Consider the following 25,492-nt stretch of genomic DNA (forward strand, 5'->3'; position numbering starts at 1 on the left):
GTGTACGATTTTAATTCCTGAGAGAGAGTTGCATATACAGTAGAATCCGGGTTAGAGTGAACTAATTCGTGCAGGATCTGTTCGCTCAACTAAGTTTGTTCATAGAACTTTAATCAGAAAATCAGGTCTTTAACTGTTTAAGTTAACTCGTTCATATTGTATTTAAAATGTCATATCATATTCAATTCAAACATTTTTTTTATTTAAAATTAAGTTTTCTTTTAATTTTTTGTTAGAGATGTTGGTTTGGTTTTTGTGTTCACTTTATAGAGTACTCAATGAAAGAAATTTAGTGTTCGCCAATTCATTCAAGACGGTTTTAAAGGTTTATCAGATTGAAGGCACTTTTTCCAAGATGGTTTGTTTTTTAACAGATCACATGTGACTACTGTCAAACCAAATACATAATTTTCAGTATTCATTTCATTGACATTTCATCATTGAAACACTTACGCCTCAACAACGTTTACAACAACAACAATTTTGTTCAGCAATGATGCCCATTTTTGGCCATTCAAGAACAGCCATTACATCCATTGAAAACAACCGTTTGGTGCGGTCTATGGGCTGGAAAAATCATTGGCCCATATTTCTTCAAAGAGAAATTGGCGCCAATGAACAGCGTACACCCTTTTTGGGTGTTTGGCCGAGCTGCTCCTCCTTTTTGTGGTGTGCGTCTTGATGTTGTTCCACAAATGGAGGAACCTATAGTTTCAAGCCGACTCCGAACGGCACATATTTTTTATGAGGAGATTTTTCATGGCAGAAATACACTCGGAGGTTTGCCATTGCCTGCCGAGAGGCAACCGCTATTAGAAAAATAGTTTTCTTAATTTTGGTGTTTCACCGAGATTCGAACCTACGTTCTCTCTGAATCCGATGCTATCGCGCCTTGATAAACGACTTTTTGATGTCGGAAATTGAAGCCCGTGTTCTCCTCAACAGTTGGTTCCAACAAGACTACTCTACTTGCCACACCCCGCGAAACAATGGATTTATTGCGTCGTCATTTCGATGGGCTTTGGGCTTTTATTTGTGGGGGTATGTAAAGTCTAAATGATTTGTGGATAAACCAGCTTCGATAGATAGCTCTAAATCGATCACACTGTACTGAACATAAACCTACAAGTAGTGATGCGCGAGCTATTTTAGTAGGCAATTCATACAGCATCGTCCCGTTGATAACGCCAAATGTTTTTTCATTAGAAAGCTGCATAAACTGATAAACACCAATGGATCATTTGTTTCACTCACCGATGAAATTCGGTTGGTTATGTGGAGCAAGAAAGTCTTTAAAGCCATTGGCAGCGACGGAGCCAGACCGACAACTACTGGATCGGACAGTGTACAGACAGACAATTAACGACATTCATCGGGAGACTCTTACCACCTTCTTAAGCTCCCGACTCGGGAATACCGTCATCGGAGGCCAACCACCACCCATTGCGGACGAAGAGCTCCAAGTTCCCCGAGAGTCCATCGTAACCTTGGCACAATTACATTCTGTGTACTGTAGAAGGTTAAACTCATACCTATCCAGAATTGACCCCGTCATGCTAAATTTATGTCCGGCATGTGAAGGCATCCCGCACGACACTAACCACCTTTTCACATACCTCATCTAACACCCCTCTTCCTCTGGACCCATCCTGTCGAAACAGCAAGTTTCCTGGGCCTACCGCTAGATGAGCTAGGCGAAGACGACCGGCGATTTATATTACACTGACTGGGCAAAGTTAGTGCTACAACAACCACAACAACAACGGAGCCTGTATGCTAATGCTAGAACATGAAGGCATATTGGTGGTTAACCACTCGCGGAGGTTGTGGAAACTAGCGTGAAATATTTCCAATGAATTTTTGGGGAATCCTGCTGAATTGACAGTCCTTGACCGGATTCAAATCCGGGTCCTTGCGGTAGCGCAGAATTGACTTTTGGATAGACGAAGACGGGTCAAAGAGATAAAATTTGTTATGGAACTTGGTGTGTCTAAAAGTGTGCGCACATATTTTCAGGTAGCCAAAGTGGCGTTTAATTTATTTCTTAAGTGTTCAAACGAGGGCTGAACTGATGCCAATAATGAAAGCCGTGACACTGGTACAGTGTGATGCGATACCTGGAGATGATATCTACTTTTTCACTGATAGCCAGGCGGCGATAAAATCCCTCACAAAACAGTCGACAACCTCCAAGGTATCCATGAAATGCCAGGCATCTCTTAACGAGATGGCTGAGTCATTTCACCTAATGATAGCATGGGTTCCTGGCCATTACGACATTGAGGGGAACTGCAGAGCCGACGAACTAGCGAAAATCGATACTAAATTGACTGATGAGTGCATATACAATGATATAGGTATACCCTTGCAAACATTTAGACTACGTAACCGCGAGGAAATTGTAAGAGTAGCGAATGAAAGATGGCGTAACGAAGCCACTTGCAAAATCGCCCAACAGATGTGGCCGACTCTCAATGCTAAACGCACGCAACTTCTGCTAAGAAGAGATAAGCACAGTCTTAATACACTGATTTTAGTTATTACTGGGGGCACTGCCTAATCGGTAGGCACTCCCAGAGAATGGGTGTGCAAGCGCATGACTTCTGCAGAAGTTGTCTAGACGAGGAAGAGGAAGAGACGATCCCACACTTTCTGTGTCACTGTCTTGCTCTATCCAGACGTAGAATCGCCATTTTGGGCGGACATTTCTTTAACGAATGAGAAGACCTCGGCTCTGTCGAAACTGAGGATATTGCGAAATTTTTGAATAGTACACATTGGTTTCAAAAGGGATAAGGGCTAGTTCTCCACACGGCATCACAATGGGCCATGAGCCTGAGTGTGTCTTACAATGGACAACCGCTTCAACATAACCCATACTAAATATTTTTTGTGTATCAATTCTTAAAACAGTTTCAAGATTTTAAAGTTACTAAATTAAATCATCGGTTGTCAAGTCACAAGAAATACTCGTATGTCTATAAATAGCATACATAGATAAATGTAAGTTTTATTGGAAAAAATACGGCCGCGAATTATTATTGGAAACTAATTTGATGCGGCTGCCGTAGCCGAATGGATTGGTGCGTGACTACCATTCGGAAGTGCACAGATTCGAGTCTCCGGGCATGAAACACCAAATGGCACCGGTCACCCCTCGGCAGGTAGTGGCAAACCTCCGAGAGTTTCCTTCTGCCATAAAAAATTACTCACAAAAAACCATTTGCCGGTCGAATTAAAACTGCATGCCCAGCCATTTGTGGAACAACATTGAGAGGCAGATATGAATGCATATAATTTGATGCATTCATATGCAAATACTCATATCTATGTAAGTATATATATGATAGGTATGCATCCAGATGTCACAATGTCAACAACCTAAAATCATTATGTACCCAACCAAATAGTAATAATCTTTCATAAAAACTTTTCCTTTTCGAACAAGAGGAGAACATAAAGATATGAATAGAATTCGACTTGCATTCAAACGCATATTGTGAGAAGAATAAGTGTTCGTACATACATACATACATCTCTGTTTACATAAATATAACGAATTTTATTAATCTGTAAGGTTATCACTGCATTTGAGTCATTACCAAGCACGAGTCCGTTTCTTGAGAGAACGGCAAGACAGTCAAAACAGTCGAGCGCTGACTTCGGAGTGAGTAGTGTGTAAAAAATGAAATATGTTCGCTTTAATTAAATTAAATAACAAATCCGAACGAAAAAATAAGTAAATCTTGTTAATAAAGGCTTATCAGACTAAATGGTGGCCAAGTCAATGTTGCGAGTTGTATATAAAAAAACAATAATTGACTCTCACACACAACAGCCACAGCTGGCGCTTCACGTTGATGAAGCGCTTTATCCATGTCGTCTTCGTCCAGTGCTCGTTGTAACTCCGAGGAATCACTTATTGACTGGTCCAATAAAAATGCTGTGGCTCAGCGCAGTAAAAGTGTACCACGAATGTATGGTTGTATTGATACTTTAGCGGCCGCGTCAATACCTTCGAATAATCAGAATAGCTTTGGAGCATCAGTAACAACACATAATAGCCCACCGCAAAGTATCGAATGTGATGTTGCAGTGACGTCGGGTCGTAGAGTAGGTGACGGTTCGTCAGTGGTGAATGTTCGTCAGCACTTAAGACAAAATAGTGATCACAACAACAGTTGCAATGATCAATATCGTCATGGCCTAACAACGCACCGTTATAGTTATACTGGTGGTGGGAGTAGCGCCGGTGCTCTGCTGCACTTATCAACACCACGACTTGAATCATTCGCGTCACCAACAACCAGAGTGGGCTCATCGTTGTTCGGTGATAGTATGACAGAGATTGTTGTAAGTATACAAAGATACTGTATATTGGGATTGAAATTTGAGTAGATACAATAACAAATTACACTGGTTTATAAACAAAGCGTTTTTTACCTAAGAATCTTAATGATTTCGGATTAAAGTAAACAATCTAGATCATCAAAATTTCTCACACCTGGAGAATCTATTAACCGATCAAACAAGTGGTAAACCGAATTAAATATATTTTTTATATCTTTATTCTTCTTGTCCTTGAAAAAGTTTTGTAAAGGTGTTATTAGTATGTGGTTCTTTAATTCAAATTTATTAAAAAATAAATAAATAAATTATCGGCGTGTATACTTCTGTTAACTCCTCCTCCTTAACCCTTTCGCTACGTAGAAATATCTTTCTTACATTCAGACACTTTCACTTCACAACGTGTATATCAGAGCAATTTCTCTGACGATAAAAAGACCTTTAATTACGAGAAATATTTATAAGAAAACTGTGCCAGTGTCACATTAGTTTCTAGCCTTTATTAGTGAGCTTATTTGGATGACTTCTGATCACTTCGGGAAACGGTTCGACTTCTTGCAAATGTCTAGGAGGATACCTGCAAAAGCTTTCTTTATCGAGAAGTATTGTATTAACAAGTCCGTGCTGACTTTCGTTCATTGCATCCTAATAGCATTCAGTGAACACATCGGTATTGCGGCAACGCTTCTCTACTTTTATACCCGAGCGCTTATGCGCAAAAGTATTATAAGTATAATTTTATTCACATAACTGTTGTATAGTATGTCACAGATCGATGAGAGGAGTTGATTTAGCCCTGTCTGCCTGCCCATTCATCTGACCGTGCGCACTATAGTTTAAACAAACATTAAACAAAGCTTCTCTACTTTTATACCCGAGCGCTTATGCGCAAAAGTATTATAAGTATAATTTTATTCACATAACTGTTGTATAGTATGTCACAGATCGATGAGAGGAGTTGATTTAGCCCTGCCTGCCTGCCCATTCATCTGACCGTGCGCACTATAGTTTAAACACAGATTAACGAAACCAACGCAAGACTGAGTCTTGTCGAGGCCCTATGCTCCCGAGAGGGGTGAACAAGGAAAAAAAAATTAGTTTATTAAAAACAACACAAATTTGGTACAAATGATGAGCTCAAGAAAATAAATACGACGCAAGAAAAATTTTAATCAGATATAAATAATCATTCCTTCGGCGGCGGTCAAAGAGTGTAGGTTCGAATCTCCATGCATGAAACACCAAAGGACAGAAAAAGTTTTTCTAATGGCGGTCACAACTCGGCAGGCAAAGGTAAACCTCCGGAGTGTATTTCTGCCATGAAAAAGCTCTTCATAAAAAATCTCATCTGCCGTTCGGAGTCGGCTTAAACCTGTAGGTCCGTCCATTTGTGGAACAACATCAAGACGCTCGCTACGAATAGAAGGAGGGGCTAGGCCATACACCTAAAGTAGGTATTAGCGCCAATTATATGTATATATATAATATATATATTATATATAAATTTCTAATTTTCTAAATTTATTTTGCCACTAATTTATACAAGTCATGAATTAAAGCTTTCTTCTATACTCTAAAGGTAGATGATCTACGAAATTCGCATGAACCCACATCCGAGTTGCTCGATTATTGCAAACGCAAGGTAAAATAAATCAAAGATTTCTTTGTTATTTCAGCTCCGCTAATCACATCCGTTTGAATACATATTTCATTTCTAGTTTCTTCGTCCGTTTATCATAGTATTATCACTTGTCGGCGTGAATCCTATACCAACTGATACATCAAAGATTCTCTGCTTCTTAAATTACTTTCAAGCTTTTTTGGTGCTGCTGATACTATTATTTGGATATTTTCTACAATATTTATGTTCATATCGGTAATGGCTTTATTTCATACATATTATTTATTATTGCTACTGACTTTTTGTTTTCACTTTTAGTGGTGATCGTGGCTTTATAGCGCACGATCAGGATCTAATCATTGATCCGAATTCAAATGCCACATACACTGTGGGTCAATTATTGTTTGGTCACATTTTCCCCAACACGCTTGACTTTTGTAGCTTCGTATCAGCTGTTATGGTTTTTAAAATTCTCGATCAAGAGCAATTACAGAATTTGATCGAGCGCGTATTTCTCACCACCTTAGAACCGCGTCGCTTGTGCAAAATACTGTGGCTATATTTGTGGTGTGGAATCATATTATTGGCCCTACTCTTCGCATACACGGCTCCTTCTGTGATTTTGCAGTCACGCATCATTCAAGTCAAATGGTTCACAGGAATATTGGCCGATTGGGAATTGGCGACCAAGGTAAAGATTTTTTACAATGAGCGCTTTTTTTTGCTTATAAACATTTCTTTTTTTATTTATACCCACAGATTGTGCTGATTGGCACGCTTTTCGTGCAAGATTTGGTTGAAGTGGTAATCATATCCAACTATTGTGTCCAGTGTTATTTGTTGCGGGTGCACATATCCTCGCTGTCCCACAAACTTTTGATGCATTCCATTGAGACGATCGATTGGATGCGGGTAATTAAACATACTATATTCGGTTGGCTTTTTTTCGGTTTACATTCACATGAGTTCACAGTCTCGAACTATCCTTAGTATATACTTTGTTGTGAATAATCATCGTTCTCGTCCATGGCAATTAAATCGTGAAAATATTCCTTTGCGATAAAACTAAACATTGTTAAAGACGATACCTATTTTGCGTTCCCACGGCAGTCGGTTCTACATTACCGGAACTACACGGATTTATATCCAGCCAAGGACTGTCACTCCAGCAGCATTTCACAGACATGTTTGTTATAACAACAACATCTTGCGGATAGCATTTTCGTATTCAAATATTTAGCAAAACTGCAATCACTGACCCATTTGGTAAACCTGTAGTCTCTTCAAGCTCGTTTCCCTTCACTCGCCGGTCGTTCAAAATCTTATCGTGGACTTTATCGATCACTTATAGTATGGTAGCATCAACTTCATTTTGTGCTGGCATTATTATTATATCTGGCCCAAGTGAACTGCGGCCTCTTATGTGGTTGTTGTTGTAGCAGTAAACTTTGTGGTCTATTGTGCTTGCTCGCGAGCCTATAATTCGCGACTTCTGATGAATTTGAGCAACTTCTCAGACTCCTTGAGCTACTCACCAATTAGTTTAAAGTTGCGCTACCTGGATGTGCGAGTATTCGCCTTGCCGAGCAGCGTATTTGCGGAGGAGGCGTTTAGGCGTTTTATTGCCTAGCTCATAAAAAGCAGACGCTGTTTTCTAGTAATCTTAGTTGCCTGAAATGATAACAAGACTACCTTGCCCCAAATAGGATTCAGTGAGAACTCATAAGTCTTCTTTATCCTAGGTAGGTAGGTAGTTAGATGAAATGGTTGAAGTGCCAGTCTGGCACTCCTCAAGTAGCACTAAAGCGCCGTTTTGATACCATTATGAAACCCCCCACAGGCAGATATCTTCAGCCAACCAGAGTTGTTGATATAATGGAGAAGATTGATGGGATTTAGTTTGGCGCACTGGAGCCTACTTGATGCTCTTCTATAAGCAGGGAATGAACTATCTTTGCCTGCATTTGCCCTGTCCCCCTATCAAGTGCCGTATGAATTCCGTGTCTTCCCTGCTTTTACGTGGACTTTGGCTTTTGTGCTGACATAATGGATGATTCCACTCAATAGTGAAGAGTTCCCATAATAACTTTAGAACTTTTGTGTGAGTTAATTTATTGTTTTTTCGAGTACCCGATTTAACTTTCTCGCGGGTGCCTTTTACAAAAGCCCGTCACAGCAAAACTAATTTTCAGAGACATATTTAGTCAACCTCGTATCATAAATATTTCCGAAATATCTTAACTACATACATATATACATTATTTATCGATAATTCTTTCATTTCATAGGAGGTTCTCGAATTTCATAAGCTATTGGATCACCTCAATCGTTACGCCGCTGTGCCTGTGTGCTTCTTAACGATTATGAATTTGGCGTATGCATTCGCTGGCTTAATATATATTTTCAATGATTTAGATTTTCATTATTCCGCATTGGAAATTGTAGTGTTAAATATATTCAATGTGCTACTATGGCTATTGCTGGGCGTAATACCGTTTGTCTTGGCTGCTTCGGTGACGCAGGCGTGTCAAAAGGCCCAAACCAACGGTCATCACATCAGGACTCGTCCATTTGTATATCACAGCACGTCATCGGATGATTTGAACTCAACTCTATTGTTTTCATCGTCTTTACGAATGTCTGCTAAAATCTTTAAAATGCCAATCCAACCAAACTATATTTGCTGTGCCCTATTAGCCATAACGATACTTGTTTTGACCCTCGGGATGTGCCTCAATCCATCAATCATTGGTATTTTGTAAAAAATTAACAAATATACAGATAAGTAAAATTTTTTTATAAAATTGTATTATAAAATTAAAATTTGTGAAAATTTCTTAATGTCCTTACTAAGTATTCCTAGAAACATTTTAAATAGGCTTAGGTAAATAAAGAAATGTAATTTACGCTTACATGTACGTTCAGTGCTGGATAAAAGTTTATGGTATTCCGAGTAAATCATACATATAGAAAAATGTTATAAAAAAAAAGAACTGAAATGCGATAAATATTATTTTGTGGTAAGTAGAATGAAGGGTGCCAAGGAACTAAGTTATATATCACAATTATTAAAATTAATTTTAAACTAATTGGTACTCAATGTTTGTAGCAAAAGTTCCGGGTTGTTGCAAAATTAAGAAAACTAAAAACGATTTTGGCAAACTTTATTTATCTTACCCAAAATAGCTACCTTCGGACTCTATACACCGTTTTACACGCTCCAAAAACATTTGAATTATTTAGCATGTTCAGGATGACGATCGTCGCTAGTGTCTTCATTGTTCGTATAGTGTGCTCCTTTCAAGGGTTAGGGGTAGTCAGAGGCCCGAAAAAATGATGATTTTCGATCATTTTTTTTTACAAAAATAAAAACATAGCTTTAATACATAAGTTTTCGATTTGACTTTAGCAAAATTTCAAAAAAAAAAAAAAATACTAATAATAATTGTAAAAGTTATAGCTGTTTGTGTGGAGCCCGTTTCTCTAGAAGCCCCTTGCGGTGATCATCACAAGTCCTTGGAGATTCATCTAAAATCAATCGGACAGGAGAAATTATGGCGAATTATCGTGCAGCAAGCGTCAGCATCCATTTTCTCGAAAATCTTCTAAATTTGCGACAATAAACAATAACAAAATATACCTCTTTTGCTCTATTTCCATCTATTGCATTCAATCTAATTGAGGAATTTGGTTCTTTTTTGTGAATTCACGTTCAAATTCAACGTTATTTTGTTTACTTGTTTACAGATTTTGTACGACAGGCACAATCATCGCCTTCCATAACTGCAAAAATCAGCCTCTATTAAACCAAATGCAATAAAATCTGCCACAATATTCATGATGGATGTAGGGTTATACACCCAGATATACAACTGAGTCTGACTGATTTTTGTGATATGAAGGCAATCCGAGAAATTTTGCGATAGACTTTGTATCAATAGAAAATCGGTTTCAAGCGCGACAACTGTAATAGGTTCTTTGAAATAAATTGCATTAGATTAAAGAACTATTTATTACGTCATACATTAAAAACATTTTTTTGCAGAAAATTGAGATTTTTTAAATTTAAAAAAAAAAAAACAGCTAATAAAAATACACGATTTTTTCAATAATAAAATTAATTAATTGAAATCATAATTGAAATAAAAGATTTGGTCGACATCCTGTATTTAGAGTTCTTTTGTGTATAGAACGCCCTGTAGCACATTTAAGTATTACCAATCACAAATACTGGCTACATAAAAATCCCTCATAGTAATTCAAATGTGAAACGAGTTAAATTTATAAGATTTTCTCTACTTTTATTGCAGAAAACACTGGAGCGTCATGATTGAATACATTTAAAACTTAGTTAAACATGACTACAACACCTTTAATTCGTTAATAGCATTTTTATGTCGTCATAGCAATAGTTTACTACCTAGCATAAAGGCACCAATGGCATAAAACAAAAAAAGAAGCAGCACTGGATTTTAATATTTGCTGTTGCGTTGTTTGTTTCTATACATGTTTCTATGTTTCTCGGCTAGCTGATTGGGATTAAAAATCAGTCGCTGGAATAGAACAGCTGAAAAATAAGATGTGTGAGAATATTTAACTAATTAATATATACATAAGTGTAGCTAAGTAAAGCGTGGTGTTAAGAAAACATGAAGTTTTTTGTATAAAGGTAAAAAGTCTGAAAATAGCTGCAATAGTGGCCAATAAGGCGTAAGAATTCTAGGACTTGAATTGCATTGGTGAATAAGCGGTGATAGCCGTAAAATAACAAAGGTAAGTTACAATTAGGAGAGCTGGTCGTAGAGGTTTTAGAACTGAATATGTTCCCTAAAATAACTACATCTAATTGACTTGCTTTAAGTACAATAGTACAAGAAACAAAGGGCCAGGAAAAATCGTTAAAAAACTGGGAGCTGCAAGGTTGCAAGGACATCATATTACTGTAATTACTGTGATGAAATTAAATATTTCAAGGTTACTTATTAAAAATAAAATACACAGATTACCAAAAAAAAAAAAATATTGATATTGTGGTTTCTTGATTTATATGTAGGAAAAACTCAAACCATACAAACAAACAAAGTTTAGCAGCCTGGATGCTGATAGTAAGATCTTTGTGCATGATTGTGTCTGCAAACAATGTGTGTGTATGTTGGTACATGCATAAGTTTGTTGTGCACAATTTAATTGAAGTTGATTTGTGGATAATATCACCTTCACATAGTAATACAAGTTAATATTTAAAAATAGAGGATTTCCTATTACGGCGTACCGAATAGTCAATGCTGTTCACAGTTAATTCCGCAGTCAATTTCTATACACCTACAGTTTTAAGATGCAGTTATTAGAAATGATAATAGAGTAACTTTACAACCTTGAAATTTGCCATTTCATTTGTGTCATCATTCATTTGTTTTATTTAATTCTTGTAGTTGAATTTCGTCAACCACCTCAAACAAGCTGGGTTTTGTTTAAAACCATAAACTAATTTACATATTCACTCATGCATACATATTTTTCTTTTAAACGTATATCATATACTAAATTTTATATAGCACACTTTTGAGCTAATGTATTCTTGTGCATTTCACTTGTTTACAAAACAGGCAGGCGTACAGACTCGTTTGATGTGAACGTGCACAACTTCAGTGTTTACTTTACCCTAGGAGGCAGCGCACCAAGTGGAAGACTGAAGGACGACGAAGCGCAACGATTGGTGCTATTCAAGTGTGAACTTTAATCGTCGCCATGATCAGTGCATTGCTCTCGCGGCTTATAATGTAAGTATTGTGCTCAAATCTTGGCAATGTCAATTAGAGTACACATTAAAATAATAAAAATGGTTTTAGATAAACTTAAACCTAAAATACAATTGCCTACTTTAAATTCAATTCGATGTTAGCACTCCACCAATACTTCCGGTTTTTTTTTTTTGTTTTTGGTTGCGCATGCTTGTCATTAGGCGCGTCGCAGGCATTGCTACGACGACGACCTATCAGTAACTTTTTATAAAGAAAGCAAAAAAGGAAAGAAACCACAATACTGTTAGTGGGCCTTGTTAATAACCTTTTTGTTGCTTTTGTTTAAGCAATTGTTGGCGACACGTCATTACTTGTTCTCCTTTCAACCCAAACATATTTAGAAATACCACTTTTCAGGTAACTGAACTGCAACAATTTCGTTACCAAAAATGTGCGAGTAGTTCGCTTCATTTGCTCTATCTCATGCGTGAATTGGTGTGTCTATAAGTACACCACCGGACACATACAAATCCCAACAATTCATAAGTACTAGTACATACAATGAGCGTAGATTTGTATGCACACGATCGTACATATGTATAATGCGTCATAGAATGTGCGTCCATTAATAAATACAGCTGTTGCTGTTAAACTCTCAACGCCAGTCAACGACATTTTAGCATTTGCGCTTCTATAGGCGCTCAAGAAAGTATACAACGAATTAAATATTTATGTCTGTAGGAGTTGCATTGATCACATAAGAATACAAAGCTATGGTTTTAAATTTGATGTCTATATTAATATTTATAGCATAACATATATCCAGATGTGTTATGAGAACAAATCTTGCACACACTTTTAAGAATTGCACATGTCCATGGATCCTTTCCAGCACATTACGTGCACTCTTGAAACCATTTCGACATACAAAACTCAACTGCAAATGTTTTTTCGACTACAAGTGTTGTCTGTTCGTCATTCCTGTTGAGCATATTTTTAGTGTCCGACACAGGCCGAATGCACAGTTCGAAAACCATTTCGAAACACTAATCGAAATTTTCATGCTATTTTTAAATATGAGCGTCTGCTGCTACCATAAAACTCATTCAGAAATTTGTATTGTGCAAATTGGTATTGAGCGTAATATATTGCTTTAGTCCAACTTCTATTTTGTGCCTGTTTAGTAGGCAAATAATTGGCATTTTACTTGAGAATTAATAAACAAATTTGGTGAATTGTATGCATACAAAAATACGGAAAATCAACCGCAATACAAGCGGCCAATAAGGTGGTATTGCAGAGTAAAATGGAGCGGAGTAATTGGAAGAATTATGCTGGAGGAGAATGGTCATCGATGCGGGAGGTGCCATACCAGCAGCAAAAATTCTTTCGAAAGCACCCAAATCGTTTGCAATACGGTCAACATCATGAGAGCACACCAATGTATGGACGTTGGAATGTAGCACAAGCGCATGAATATCCCGCGCCCGTATGCGCAGTGGATGGTGGTGGTTATTATCGTCGTTATTCGTTAGACGCACCACCGGAATCTATGATTTATTATAATAGCAAAAGATCAGCAGCATTTATTGGACAACCATTTGACGACGATGATGAGAAATCTCCTTCTGTCTCCGCCTCTGGCTCCAATATATTGCTATATCCCCATGCATTGAATATCGCTGATGAGCAACCACCGGACAATGTCCGCAGCGCATTCTATTTTAAACAAAAGAGCACACAATCAGCAACTGATGCAAATATTATAAATACAGAGCAGGTTGTACATAATTTGACTTTGTTCGGACGTTTTTTGGAAGTAGTGCAGAGCTGGCCATTGCCCCATGTTTCATTTACAACGGCTTGTATTTTAGTGTTGCTGGCAACTTTCATATCACCACGTATATGGGCTGAAAATGTTATATTTCCTGCTTTCAGATTATCCTTTGGTACTCTATATCCGGCATATGCTTCATACAAGGCTGTGCGCACCAAAAACGTTAAGGAATATGTGAGTAATTAATTGTGTGTCAAATGCTATAATTGTCTACAGTTGTGAGATGTTTAAAATTTATCTCGTTTTAGGTAAAATGGATGATGTATTGGATTGTTTATGCTTTCTTTACATGCATAGAAACATTTACGGACATCTTTCTTTCATGGTTTCCGTTTTACTATGAGGTCAAAGTGATTATTGTTCTATGGCTTTTGTCGCCAGCCACAAAGGGTAGCTCCACCTTGTATAGAAAGTTCGTACACCCGATGCTTACACGTAGGGAACAGGTACGGGAATTTTTTGCTTTTCTAATATCAATAAAAAATCATTAATGTTTAAATTGTTAGCCCATAATAAAAAATTAACAAAAGTAGTCGAAAATATTTCCCCATAAACTTTTGAGTTATGCTACCGAAATGGCAGATCGAGACAGGCCGGTATAAAACCGGGACGTTGCAGTAATGCAGAATCGACTATCGTGGGACTATTATTTCTATGCCAAACGAAATGCCGCCGTAGCCGAATGGGTTGGTGCGTGATTACCATTCGGAATTCACAGAGAGGTTCAAATCTCGGTGAAACACCAAAATTAAAGAAAAACATTTTTCTAATAGCAGTCGCCCCTCGGCAGGCAATGGAAAACCTCCGAGTGTATTTCTGCCATGAAAAAGCTCCTCAAAAAAATATCTGCCGTTCGGAGTCGCCTTAAAACTGTAGGTCCCCCCATTTGTGGAACAACATCAAGACGTACACCATAAATTGGAGGAGGAGCTCGGCCAAACACCCAAAAAGGGTGTACGCGCCAATTATATATGTATATAATATATATATACATATAAATGATATGAGCAATATTTATTTCGCCTGACAGTCGGTTCTACGTTACCAACAACCCGGGCTTACTATATATCTGGCCAAGGACCAGCGGGGAGTGCTGGTATGGTTTTGCTGATAAAAAAACAACAATATTTTCAATTTTTCACAGGCATTACAACAATGCTATTCTGTAAGCTTTAGCTGACAATTGGGCAATTAATTAATTAATATTAATTATTAATTTTATGTAAATAGTTCTACTTCTAGTTATTAGATTTCTTTTATTCAATTCTAATATTATCTAATTTAATTTGCGAAGGAAATCGATGAGTACCTCAATCAAGCCAAAGAACGTGGTTACTCAGCAGTACTACAGTTGGGCACCAAAGGCGTCAATTATGCCACCAATGTCATCATGCAAACTGCGCTTAAGGTAAATGTTTTTCAACGCAGCAGTGATTAAAATGCCATTTTTCTAGAGATCAAAAATCATTATGTAACTCGTCACTACCACATTGTGTTCACCATATATGCAACAAATACTCGATATTATCTAAACTCATCATCCATCATTGCGTAGCACTGTAAAAACTAAGAAAAATTAACCAAAAAAACTTTAAATATAAGTCGCCTATTAATCATACTAAGGATGCAGCTGATCGACTGAGGATCATTTGTGCAGCAGAATAACTTGTAGTTTTTATAATTTATACAGTTTGCTTTCATATATTTTATAGACGTTTAAGCATAAATATGCAAAATTTCTAAGCTTTATACACTTGTTTATCTGAGCTCAGTTAGTGCTGTTGCTAGCCGTACTTGATCACCTGCATCTCTTCTAATAAATGCGCAACCTATGTAGTTTATTAATTTAGTAAATCGGTTTCATTTATGCATATTTTCATTTAAATTTCTGTACACAAAATCAAATAAATGTCTTACGTTTTGTCATTTTAAGTGTTGTTTGATTTTTTACCGCGAAAATGTGAAAAAATATTTTATTTGTTTAAAATTAATTCAGAAACAATTAATTTATTTTAAATAATTGGGGTAATTTATATTTTCACCCTTTCGTTTTTAAAACAATTTGCCTTTTTTTATTTACTTTAATTTAAATAATATTTATTTTTTCTTTTCCTTTCCTTTGGTTTCGATATAACGCACGCATCGCCTAACACAATCTAACACGCCAAACATACACATATACACAACACCAACAAAACACACTTCGCACGCTCACACACGCTTGCCCGCATTACTGCCGCCGCTGCTGCTGCATGCGTCACATATTAACAGACAGTGCAATTCGGTATTGGCACAATGGGCAACGCTGAACGTCCAGCACAGTTGAACTCCTCACAGTCGGACAATGAAATACATAGATACCGTATTGCTCAACACGGGCGAGATGACCCAGATTGTATTGGTGATGCCAGTTGGATGCAGCGTTCCGCATCACTAGGCCAATTAAATGCTGCACAATTGGAGTTTTCAGAAGACGACGAACCGCTCGATTTCACACCGATTGCGGCAATGGTCAGCCATGAACGGGCGTTGATCGAAGAGGAGCTAATCGAATTGAATGAGAAGGAAATGGGTGCGGCACGTTCGCGTGAATTGCCAGCACGTAAGACAAGAGCACGAAAAACGACTACAACAGCAACACGTGCGACAAAGCAAAGCAAATCAAATACAAAACCCATTGGTGGGTCTATAAGGGGACGTCGTAAATTACGCGATACTACGCCGGATATGGACTTAGAAATCGAGTAGTTGGCTGAATTAAGAAGAAACATGTGTGAAAGTTTTTTGTCGCAGAATTTAAATAAGTTTATGTATGATCTCTAAGCAGACGATAGCAACGTTTGCCAGCCAGCAACAACCTCGAATCGCCACAATTAAAACTAATTATAATACTAATTAATAATCATCTGCTTGTATTAGTGTAACAACAACACGTTTAGTTTGTAATTTTACAATTAATTTTTAATATATGCAACATTATTTTTTTATTCAATTTTAATATTAATACTCCTTGTCTTATTGTAAAAACCTAGAATCATTTGTCATCACAACACAACCATCTTAAGTTGAATTGCATTAAAAATACCTTATGCCTAATGTTCATACACGTACATACAGATTTATTTGCGCATCTGATACATTTCTTTGTCGTGCAAATAATTTATACACAATAGGGTGGTGGAAATCTGGTGCAAACCATACGACGCAGCTACAGTCTAAGTGATCTCTCAGAACCAGATGTACATCGCACTCAAGACGAGGTAATTTCAGCAAGATAAAAAAAAGCAAAAAAAAAGACAAAGCAAAAGTTGAACAATACCCTTGCAAGCCATTGTCAATAATCAACTTTTCTTTCATGTGTTTATATATGTATATGTATTCAGATTGACGATGTGGTGCAAATGCGTTCACAGCCACGTATGCTGCGGCCTCGTACCCAGCCTGGCATTGCGCGCTCTGCGTCCGGTACGCGCCACTCTACTGGCATGTATTTTTCCGAGGTGGATGTCGTCAAAGGTGCGGATGGTTTTAAGTAAGCTCTACCGTTGACATACATTCGTACACAATGCTCTTAACAATAGTAATTTTTTTCCTGTCACAGCTATAATATAAGATCATCAGAAGACATTAGTTCGGGTTATTCTAGTGCGGAGCCGGTTTCTGCTGGTCTAAGTAGAACATCTTCGATGACAAATGCTTCGAAAACACGTTTGAAAGCCAAACGCACAGAGGTAATGTGCATTTTTTATACAATTTTTTTTTTATTTAGTTTGTTTGGGTAATTTATCTTTTAGACTTTAGAAAGTGAAATAACGCCAAGCAGCTCTTTATTTCGCACAGAATATTGCTAAAAATGTGCTCAGAGTTTTCTTAATTTGCTGACCAAAGAGGGTGTGTAGTAATAGGACATAAACCAGAAACGCTTTCAATTATTTATCTTAATGGCTGCTTGGTAAAGTAGTGCATGTACCGCTTGTGTGCAAAGAAATCTTAAATATGAATCATGAATCTTCATTATGATGGAGAGAAAAAATGCATGCTATAAATGGCGGGGAGAAAATGATCAAAAATTATGAATAATAGCTAAAGAAGGCGCGAAACTTGCAGGGGATCAAATAAGTCGGATACTTAAACCCCTGCGCACAAATCACAAAGAACTAGAGGAACGCATGCTAAGAGAGGCAAAAGGCAGATGGCTTAGCCTAACCAATTGCAAAGTTGCCAGGAGCATGTGTAAAGAGGCATATGATTACAAATATACTAAATCGGTTATATCGTTCGATAGAAGAAACTGTAGAGCTTTAGTTGGTATGCCAACAGGGCGCTAGTTGCAGCACACGCTTACAAGCTAAATTTAACCATTAACGACGTTTGCAGAAAATGTAATGAGCCGGTACAAGAGAAACCTTGGAGCGTCTTCTATGCTACTGTCCGGCTCTCTCGAAAACTAGACTATGCTACTACAGCTTTGAAAGGCTAGAATCTATCGCTGAACTGGAGCTCGAGCGACTCCTAAAATTCGCGAACAGTACGCGCATCTTGAATGACGCATACTTTCGTTTAATAGGGCACTGATCTGGTATCGGTATGAACCAAAATGGTCTCTGCGTGGCTTCGGCCAGCCAGTATAACCTAACCTAACCTATGAAAAATTGCTGGTTAACTTCAAAGTCATACTATACTATATGCATGTTTACTATTGAGTTGTTGAAAAGATCATGCATTTACGTCATAGTCTTAGCCCGGCAACCGTAGTACATGCTTAGGTTTCGTTCGCCTGGCATATTTTCCAGAACTTTTAGCATGCTCTCAAAAGGAGTAGCTGGCTTAGTCTTACAAACAATGCAGAGTTCATTTCCAAGCTTTGTTTGGTATTTCGTATGATTTATAACCAGGCTGAGATGGCTTCAGTTGTCCCTCCAGGTAGTGGACTTTTTGCGATGCGGCAGCGAAACTAAACAAGGTACTGATTTACTATGGTCTCATCTATTTCGAACATAATACCAAACAAGGATTTTTGTAGAAAACGTAAAAACGGGGAATCACATCTCATACAACACCCTGCAATAGTAAAAGTTACCCAGAATACCTTTCATATGCACCTGAAACCCTAAAAGTATAGATTTTGTTCAGTAATGCTGCACACTCGATTTTTCATTTCTCAAGAATTTCATTTTTTAAAGGGCTTTAAAGTTTAAAAGAATCACTCTTTGATGTTTTCAGCATTACTATATAAAATCTGTAGTCTCAACAAAAAAATGTTTTTGTCGCCGGTGTAAGCAGTAAAAAATTGTTATGGGAGACAAATTTTTGTTTGCGATCAGACATTGACATGGTAAAATACAAAATCTTCACGATTAGTGAGCTCTGGATGTTCTTGATAGATGGGTTCATTTCAACCATTCAGTTGGCAATTGAACATACCGACACGTCTGAAACCTGGGTAGAATGTTCGAAACGTTTGCGGCGTGAATAGCAAAATTATTTGGGAACTAGTTTGTTATATACTTGCGCTTCTTTTGTTCCTGCGGCACCCATATAGTATGCACCAAGCTTGCCTTTGTATTCCAGCCTTATAGTCTGTTCATAAAAGATTGAATTATCAATGTTTATGCAACCGCTCGTGTGGTATAATCAGAACTACGGTGAATCAGTTGAAGTTGTTTGCCTTCAAAACAATTGGAAAAGGGTTAGGTTTTCCCATAAACATCCATATACGGGGAATGTTGCAGGATTGACAGTCTTTGACCAGATATAAACCCGGGTCGTTCCGGGAACGTAGAACTGACTATACGGGTGATATAATCCGTCGACTCGGCCCCAATAGAACACCTCCATCTAGTTGTATTTTTGCAAGAAGCTTAATTGCGCTCCATATCTTCCCTGACGCTTCGATTTCTTTCTGAAACGCTCTTTTTCACGATAGTTTTGGTCGAACAAACTTGCGGGTTGCAATCCAGGGCTTGACCACAGATTTCATTTGCATTCTTGCGAAGCGTGTGCCCAATCCACTTCTACTTTTACTTATATACCCATATTAGTTATATACATATATACACTAGTCCGTATCGAAAAAGAGTTCGCGTGCGCACATGAGTCTGAAGTAGTTCTGCAAGATGATCTGGGGCAAATTTTATTTTTGACCGAACGCGTTAGGCTTACATCCTTTGTTATTTGTTTGGCCGAGCTCCTCCTAAAATTTTGTAGTGCGCGTCTTGATGTTGCTGCACCAGTTGAGAGACCTGTAGTTTTTTGAGGTACCTGTAGTTTTATGCCCCTCCCAACAGCAGACGGTTTTTTATGAGGATGTTTTCAGGACAGAAGTACACTAAGAAGTTTGCCATTGCCCTTCGAGAGGCGATTGCTATTAGAAAACGTTTTCTATTTGGTGTTTCATGCTCTCAGCGGATTTCGAACATGGACACTAAGGAATATTAATCATACACCAACCCATTAGGCTGAGGCGACCGCTGTAGTAGTTAAGCCATAACGATTGCAAATAAATACTAGATGTAGAGATAGAGAAACCAATCTGCAATAGGTTACGTGTACCAAGTTGGGGAGCTTAGCCACATCTTTTTGATCTAGACTGAAGTGATTCTTTACAGGGGGATAGTTGAGTTCAGGGTAAGCAATAATTGTATGTAATTGTGTACAGCAAGAGCATAATCCTCAGTTGTTGTTTTTTTTTTTTTGCCAATTTATCAACTTTTTGAGACTTAATGAATGATACCTGAATAAATGAATGAAAAGAAAGTTAGCACTTTGAACTTAATACCTTTTGGGACCTCTACGCATTACAGTACCTGATCCAATCCAGTTCCCTCAATAAACGTTGGATGGAGCTAAGTTGGGCTGGGCGTATGTGCCTTTGTATCTTCCTTCTTCTCACTAATTTATTCTGGCGAAAGGGTCGCAACAGCCACAGGAGTCATTGGCCCATATATCCTCCCTGTGCGGATGGCTGCTTAATCTACACTTACCTGTGAGAATGCAGTTTGTCCTTAGGTAGGCTTATGATATGTTTAAAACTCTTTTGTTTATTCTGCCTTCAATAAAGACTTAATAGTTTGTACCAGCTTACATAGCGTAACCTTAGCTTTTCGACTCTGCGCTCTGCCTTGACGATCTGTTGTCCCTTGGTAAGGAAGAGTTCGAGACCTATTATTAACGAGCTCATAGCCTCTCTACCAAAGGTATCCGTTATTTAGTTCCCAATTATTCATCAGTCTTCTGTGGTCCATATGAGCCGGTTGCAATTGTGCACTCCTAGTAGAATTAGTTTCTCTACCCACCTCCGGATTATTGAAGACCTAAACTTATGGGGTGACAAGGCCTTGAGAAATTGTCAAAAAAATCAATAGGTGCGCCTAAATGAAGCCATGAGGAAATGGAGATTAAAATATTTTTAGGCACGCATTCTTTAAAATATTTTTTAAAACAAAAATAAAACAAAATAAAAAGCCCACATACCATCCGGCAGTGGCATTGTAATGTACTTATGTGTCTTGCTTTGCCAAAAACGATGCGTATAAAAGAAAAGAAGAACCTTCGCCTCAACCATTCAGGCTTTTGCGCTTTAAACTATCGCAACAGTCGCCTGCTTTTTGGGTTGAAATCACCTCTGAGTATCACACGAGCTGGTGAAGGAGATCTATCATATCTTAATAGTAGTAATGTTGCAAATCACGCGCCAAGCAAGAACATTAAACAAGAATGCCTTATTTTTGATTGCAAGCTCTTTTATTTGCGCTTAATTGGTATTACCTTAAATTTACTGAAATTTAGTTTCTTTTCATTTGATTTCTTTTTGATTTATTATATATTTTTAATTCCAACCTCATCCCCTATAGATTGTAAATGACCCCAAACAGTTTAGACCAACAGAGCGAGAACTCTTTCAGCCCAGTCCATTACCTATGCCTGGGTTTGGTCATTTAAAAACTGAAATAGGGTCAGATGGTTGTGAAAGATTAGAGAACTCTGCAGTTTTCGATGCGCAGAAATGCATCCACACCTCAGAGGATATGCCACACGCAAAATCTAAAAACGAAGGTGACATCTACGCCAAGGAAGCAGCCCAGCCACAGTCAAAAATGCAAACGATAGAGGAGATCAATGATTTTGAGAATAGTTTTGAAATGGAAAACGCAGAAAATGTTATGAATTTCGTAAAAATCACAGAAATGGAAGAACAACCGACTCACAGTGATACCACGCGGCAGCAGCAGGATAAATATGAGCCTGCATTACCTCAAGAAAGTCTATCGTTTAAGGATACAGATGCGGAAGTTAATGAAGTTGAAGTAGGATTAACGGACGAGATTAGTTTCAAGGATAACAATTCTATTTGCAGTAACACCGATACCTTCAACACTCTTGAAAGCAGCGATGAGGACAATGAAAGTGATGAGTTTTCAGATGCACTACCATCATTAGCCGACGACGACGACGGCATTGAGACGGTGAAGGAAGAGAAACTAACCGATCAAACAGTGAAAGAAAATGAAACCAGCCAAATGCTGTACGCAGAGAAAGATTCTGTTGAACCTATTGCCACAACTCAAGCGGCTACTGAAGCATCGCCGACACCCGCAGAGTTGAGCAAAATGAGCAAAGAGAGCAAATTTGAAAAGCCTAAAGTCAGTGCTAAACAACTACAAGACACTTTAAAAGAAATAAAAGACAATTTTCGTGCCACTATTGCACCCACAACATCGCTACCAACAACAACTACCTACGATAGTAGCAAATTATTAGCTCAACGCCTGTTTACGCACAACAAAGGCAAAGCACCAGCACCGCCGTTACCACCGCGCCCCACACGTCCAGTGACAATGAGCGACAATGTGGACACTGTTATCAGTGCAGTACAGACTCCATACAGCAATACCGTAGATGCTACTAGCATATCATCGCGTAGTCCTTCGCCAGTGCCGCATAAGAGCATTTTCAAAAATTTAAAAACGAATCTCTTTCGTTTTACCAGCAACAGTAGTTTGGTCGATAAGCAAAATGACGGAAATGTGGAAAAATCCACGCACGCTTCACCGCCATATGAAACGCAAATATAGCTGCAGCTACAAAAACAACAATAATATTATAAAAACAACATATTTACAAGAATTTGCAGTTAAAGCAACAAAATTTTGCTAGAACTGTAAGAAAAATTCGCTTTCTCTTAAAACTATTCCTATTGCAATGTTCGAGAGTTCGATGGAATCTTTACTGCTGCTGTTCTACCGTTTGCCATTCCTGCTTTATTTGCCTTGTTGTTGCACCAATTTCCGATGGGCTTATATATAGTTGCCTGTTCTGGGCTTTAGTTCAATATTTGCCAATGCATTTTATGTACATGCCTACATGCATACATATGAAACTTAATAGTACTTATTTTTGCACTCATGAATTTGTACATATACATACATATGTATGCGTACATACATCCACACATAGAAAGCATAGTTTGGGTAAACTTGTATGCACTCTGCCATACGTAGATACGTACATACATATGTACCTATGGTGATTGCGCATTATGTCGCACACACGCACACGCACGTCTGTGTACAAGAAAGCATTCTCACAATTTGCAATCCAGGTACCCGAGTTTACCCAAGATCACACGTGCACTCATACATATTCGTACATACATATAAAAAAAATATACTCTTGTTCGTCTTGCTAAACTAACCCAAATGTTCCAGCTGCCTTATAGTGTCGCGTTTGCGCATACAAACGGCGCACTTGGTAGGTCGCCACGCATGCACTCCTACCGAGCATGCAAATGCATATTGTTTACTTTGCTTTGCCCTGCCATGTTTTATAACGTAATTTTGATGTCTTGAAAATATTTGTACTCCATTACAGGTTATGTCGGCCAGCTACACCACTCTTCCACGCACCAAAAAGTCTGAGAAAGTCATCGTAGCCAGCTCCAAAGCGCGTAGCAAGTTGGAAAAATAGAAGGCAGTTAAACAGCAGACAAACAATCCAAAGCATCGCGACCAAAATTGAAATACTCATCGAACGGTAAAATAAAAGATCAACGGTTAAGTGAATGAAACGCTTTAAGGAAGCGCTTGGAACAGCTTCGAAACAAATTTGAATTACTTTAAAACGTAACTGAAGTTATGCATGCAGAAAATGGTTCATAGGTGAATGGAAATCGTCGGCCACATCACTACTAATTTGTTGGCTGGCAAGGTTTATTGATTGAAAAGTGGTTGATTTTTTTTAAGTATTACGACTGTTACTCAAAGTTCCCCTTACTCTCCCAAAGCGTTATCTATCCAAAATATCAAATATGTAAATGTGACTGTAGAAAGAATGCAGAAGAAGAAGAAGAAGTATACTCTTAAAGCTAGTATTTTTCTGTATGCTGTGAAGGAGGATCTCTGTACGTGGCCAATGTGATACAGTCTGTGTGGAATATATCATTCGTGAATTCCGCCAGCTGAGTGAGTGCAGGTTCTTTTTTATTACTAATACTAAATAATAAATAGCATCGATCAATTATATGTAATAGGAATTATTTATGTGCATTTTGTAAAATACCCGTGTACATTATGGTTTGCCCCAAACATACAAAAACAACAAAATGTAACTATTTATTATTGGATGCAACGTTTCGTTTGATGAAAAATTCTGCAAGCAAGTTGATTGTCGTAGCGAACTACAAAATTGAAAACAGAGGTGCTCAACTATTAGTTTGAATTATGTATATTTAATTAATTACTTACATTCATAAATACGTACATCTACATACTATATATATATATGTATATGTATATACATATAAGCCTACGTTCTTGTGTTGACAACTCATTAGTTAAGCATATTTTGTATTATTAAAATTTTTTTTCTCTTTCCCGCCTGAAAATGTATACAACTACTGGCATATTCGAACACGTTTGTATACATACTTACATACATACATACATACATACATACATATATGTAATGAAAATAGTTACTAACATTAAAACGATAAATAAAGGTATATATTGAGTTTCCTCATGTGTGTATGTAACTGTATACGCCTTTTCTAAAACCTAAAGGTGCTGGCCCAATGCAGGCCGGCTTTGCTTGCTTGGCTTCGATAACTGTCAAAAATGAATAGAATAGTACCGAAATGTAATATACGGCATGATACCACGTGGCAGGTGGATAAAGCTTAAGACTTGCCAAAACACTGCTTTCGGACAGCGACGGGTTGCCTCCTGATGACCCCTCTTCAACACCTTCACAACGATGCATAGATGCTCCCTGCTACAACAACAACAAAAACCACATGGCAGGTTTACTTGAAGCGCTTGAAGAACAGAGAAATTTCAAATAGTTCAATGTTCTATTTGCAGCGCTTTTGACATTAGGAATAGAACAACACCCCATGTGTTTCATTTGTCGATCTAAATATTGTATAATTCGCGCACCCAAAACTTTCGTCGTTGGCGCGATTGGCATCTTATCTTGTATATTTTTACTATTCAAAGAAAAATTCGCCTTATTTTTTCACAGCTTCTAGTTAACTTCATGTTTCCGAAAAGGTTTTGTGTAGTATTGAATATGGTTAACATCTCTATTTCCTTGCACGAGTCATCTGATTGTTATGACAGCCCATTAGGCCGTACGAATTTTCAAAGCCAAGCAAAACAAGTACAGCAAGCAAAGCCAGCCTGCGTTGGCCAGCACCTTAACTGATTTACACAAAAGTGGGGTATGTTCAACAATGCATTATAATGCTCAACATACCATTTCAGAGTGAGCAGTGCGTTCAAAAATGCAAATATGGCAGTACTGCAAATGCAACGCGTTCTTAAACGTCATTTTTGTATCAAAAGTCGTGCATTATTTGCAGCAAAAATTTTCACACTGCCAATAAATTCGCTAGTACAATGTCTGATGAAAAGTGGGTATTTAATTATTTATTTTAGCTTTTAATAC

At 37.8% G+C, this 25,492-nt stretch overlaps 2 protein-coding genes across 7 annotated transcripts; both read left to right on the plus strand.

Moving 5' to 3' along the window:
* Positions 1–3,611: 3,611 nt before the first annotated feature.
* On the plus strand, positions 3,612–8,988 carry LOC128868605 (uncharacterized). Of its 2 annotated transcripts, XM_054110885.1 has the most exons (7): positions 3,612–4,353; positions 5,927–5,989; positions 6,066–6,223; positions 6,287–6,659; positions 6,728–6,880; positions 8,257–8,342; positions 8,414–8,657. In XM_054110885.1, exons 1-7 carry the CDS (start codon positions 3,877–3,879, stop codon positions 8,565–8,567), a joined length of 1,464 nt encoding a protein of 487 aa, XP_053966860.1. In that variant the 5' UTR covers positions 3,612–3,876; the 3' UTR covers positions 8,568–8,657. The 2 variants fall into 2 exon arrangements, with proteins under 2 accessions (XP_053966860.1, XP_053966859.1); XM_054110884.1 differs by having other exon boundaries at positions 8,257–8,988.
* Positions 8,989–10,440: 1,452 nt separating this feature from the next.
* Positions 10,441–24,561, plus strand: LOC128868606 (receptor expression-enhancing protein 1). 5 transcript variants are annotated; one of them, XM_054110887.1, is made up of 10 exons: positions 10,441–10,741; positions 11,575–11,748; positions 13,648–13,720; positions 13,795–13,992; positions 14,841–14,954; positions 16,720–16,806; positions 16,930–17,078; positions 17,148–17,277; positions 21,400–22,706; positions 23,417–23,507. In XM_054110887.1, exons 2-9 carry the CDS (start codon positions 11,717–11,719, stop codon positions 22,618–22,620), a joined length of 2,004 nt encoding a protein of 667 aa, XP_053966862.1. In that variant the 5' UTR covers positions 10,441–10,741; positions 11,575–11,716; the 3' UTR covers positions 22,621–22,706; positions 23,417–23,507. The 5 variants fall into 5 exon arrangements, with proteins under 5 accessions (XP_053966862.1, XP_053966865.1, XP_053966866.1 ...); XM_054110890.1 differs by lacking the exon at positions 23,417–23,507 and having other exon boundaries at positions 10,448–10,741; positions 21,400–21,852; positions 21,903–21,971; XM_054110889.1 differs by lacking the exon at positions 10,441–10,741 and adding an exon at positions 10,795–10,910.
* Positions 24,562–25,492: the final 931 nt, after the last annotated feature.

This window comes from Anastrepha ludens, chromosome 6, assembly GCF_028408465.1.
Source record: "Anastrepha ludens isolate Willacy chromosome 6, idAnaLude1.1, whole genome shotgun sequence".
Classification (NCBI taxonomy): Eukaryota; Metazoa; Arthropoda; class Insecta; order Diptera; family Tephritidae; genus Anastrepha; species Anastrepha ludens.

Excerpts from the sequence above, each read along its gene's own strand:
- LOC128868606 (XM_054110887.1), top strand. The coding sequence starts at position 11,717 with ATGATCAGTGCATTGCTCTCGCGGCTTATAAT. Across the intron at positions 11,749-13,647 it reads TTGCTCTCGCGGCTTATAAT|ATTATCCTTTGGTACTCTAT; the intron begins GTAAGTATTGTG and ends TCCTGCTTTCAG. Across the intron at positions 16,807-16,929 it reads TACATCGCACTCAAGACGAG|ATTGACGATGTGGTGCAAAT; the intron begins GTAATTTCAGCA and ends ATATGTATTCAG.
- LOC128868605 (XM_054110884.1), top strand. The coding sequence starts at position 3,877 with ATGTCGTCTTCGTCCAGTGCTCGTTGTAACTCCGAGGAATCACTTATT. Across the intron at positions 4,354-5,926 it reads ATAGTATGACAGAGATTGTT|GTAGATGATCTACGAAATTC; the intron begins GTAAGTATACAA and ends TATACTCTAAAG. Across the intron at positions 6,881-8,256 it reads AGACGATCGATTGGATGCGG|GAGGTTCTCGAATTTCATAA; the intron begins GTAATTAAACAT and ends TTCATTTCATAG.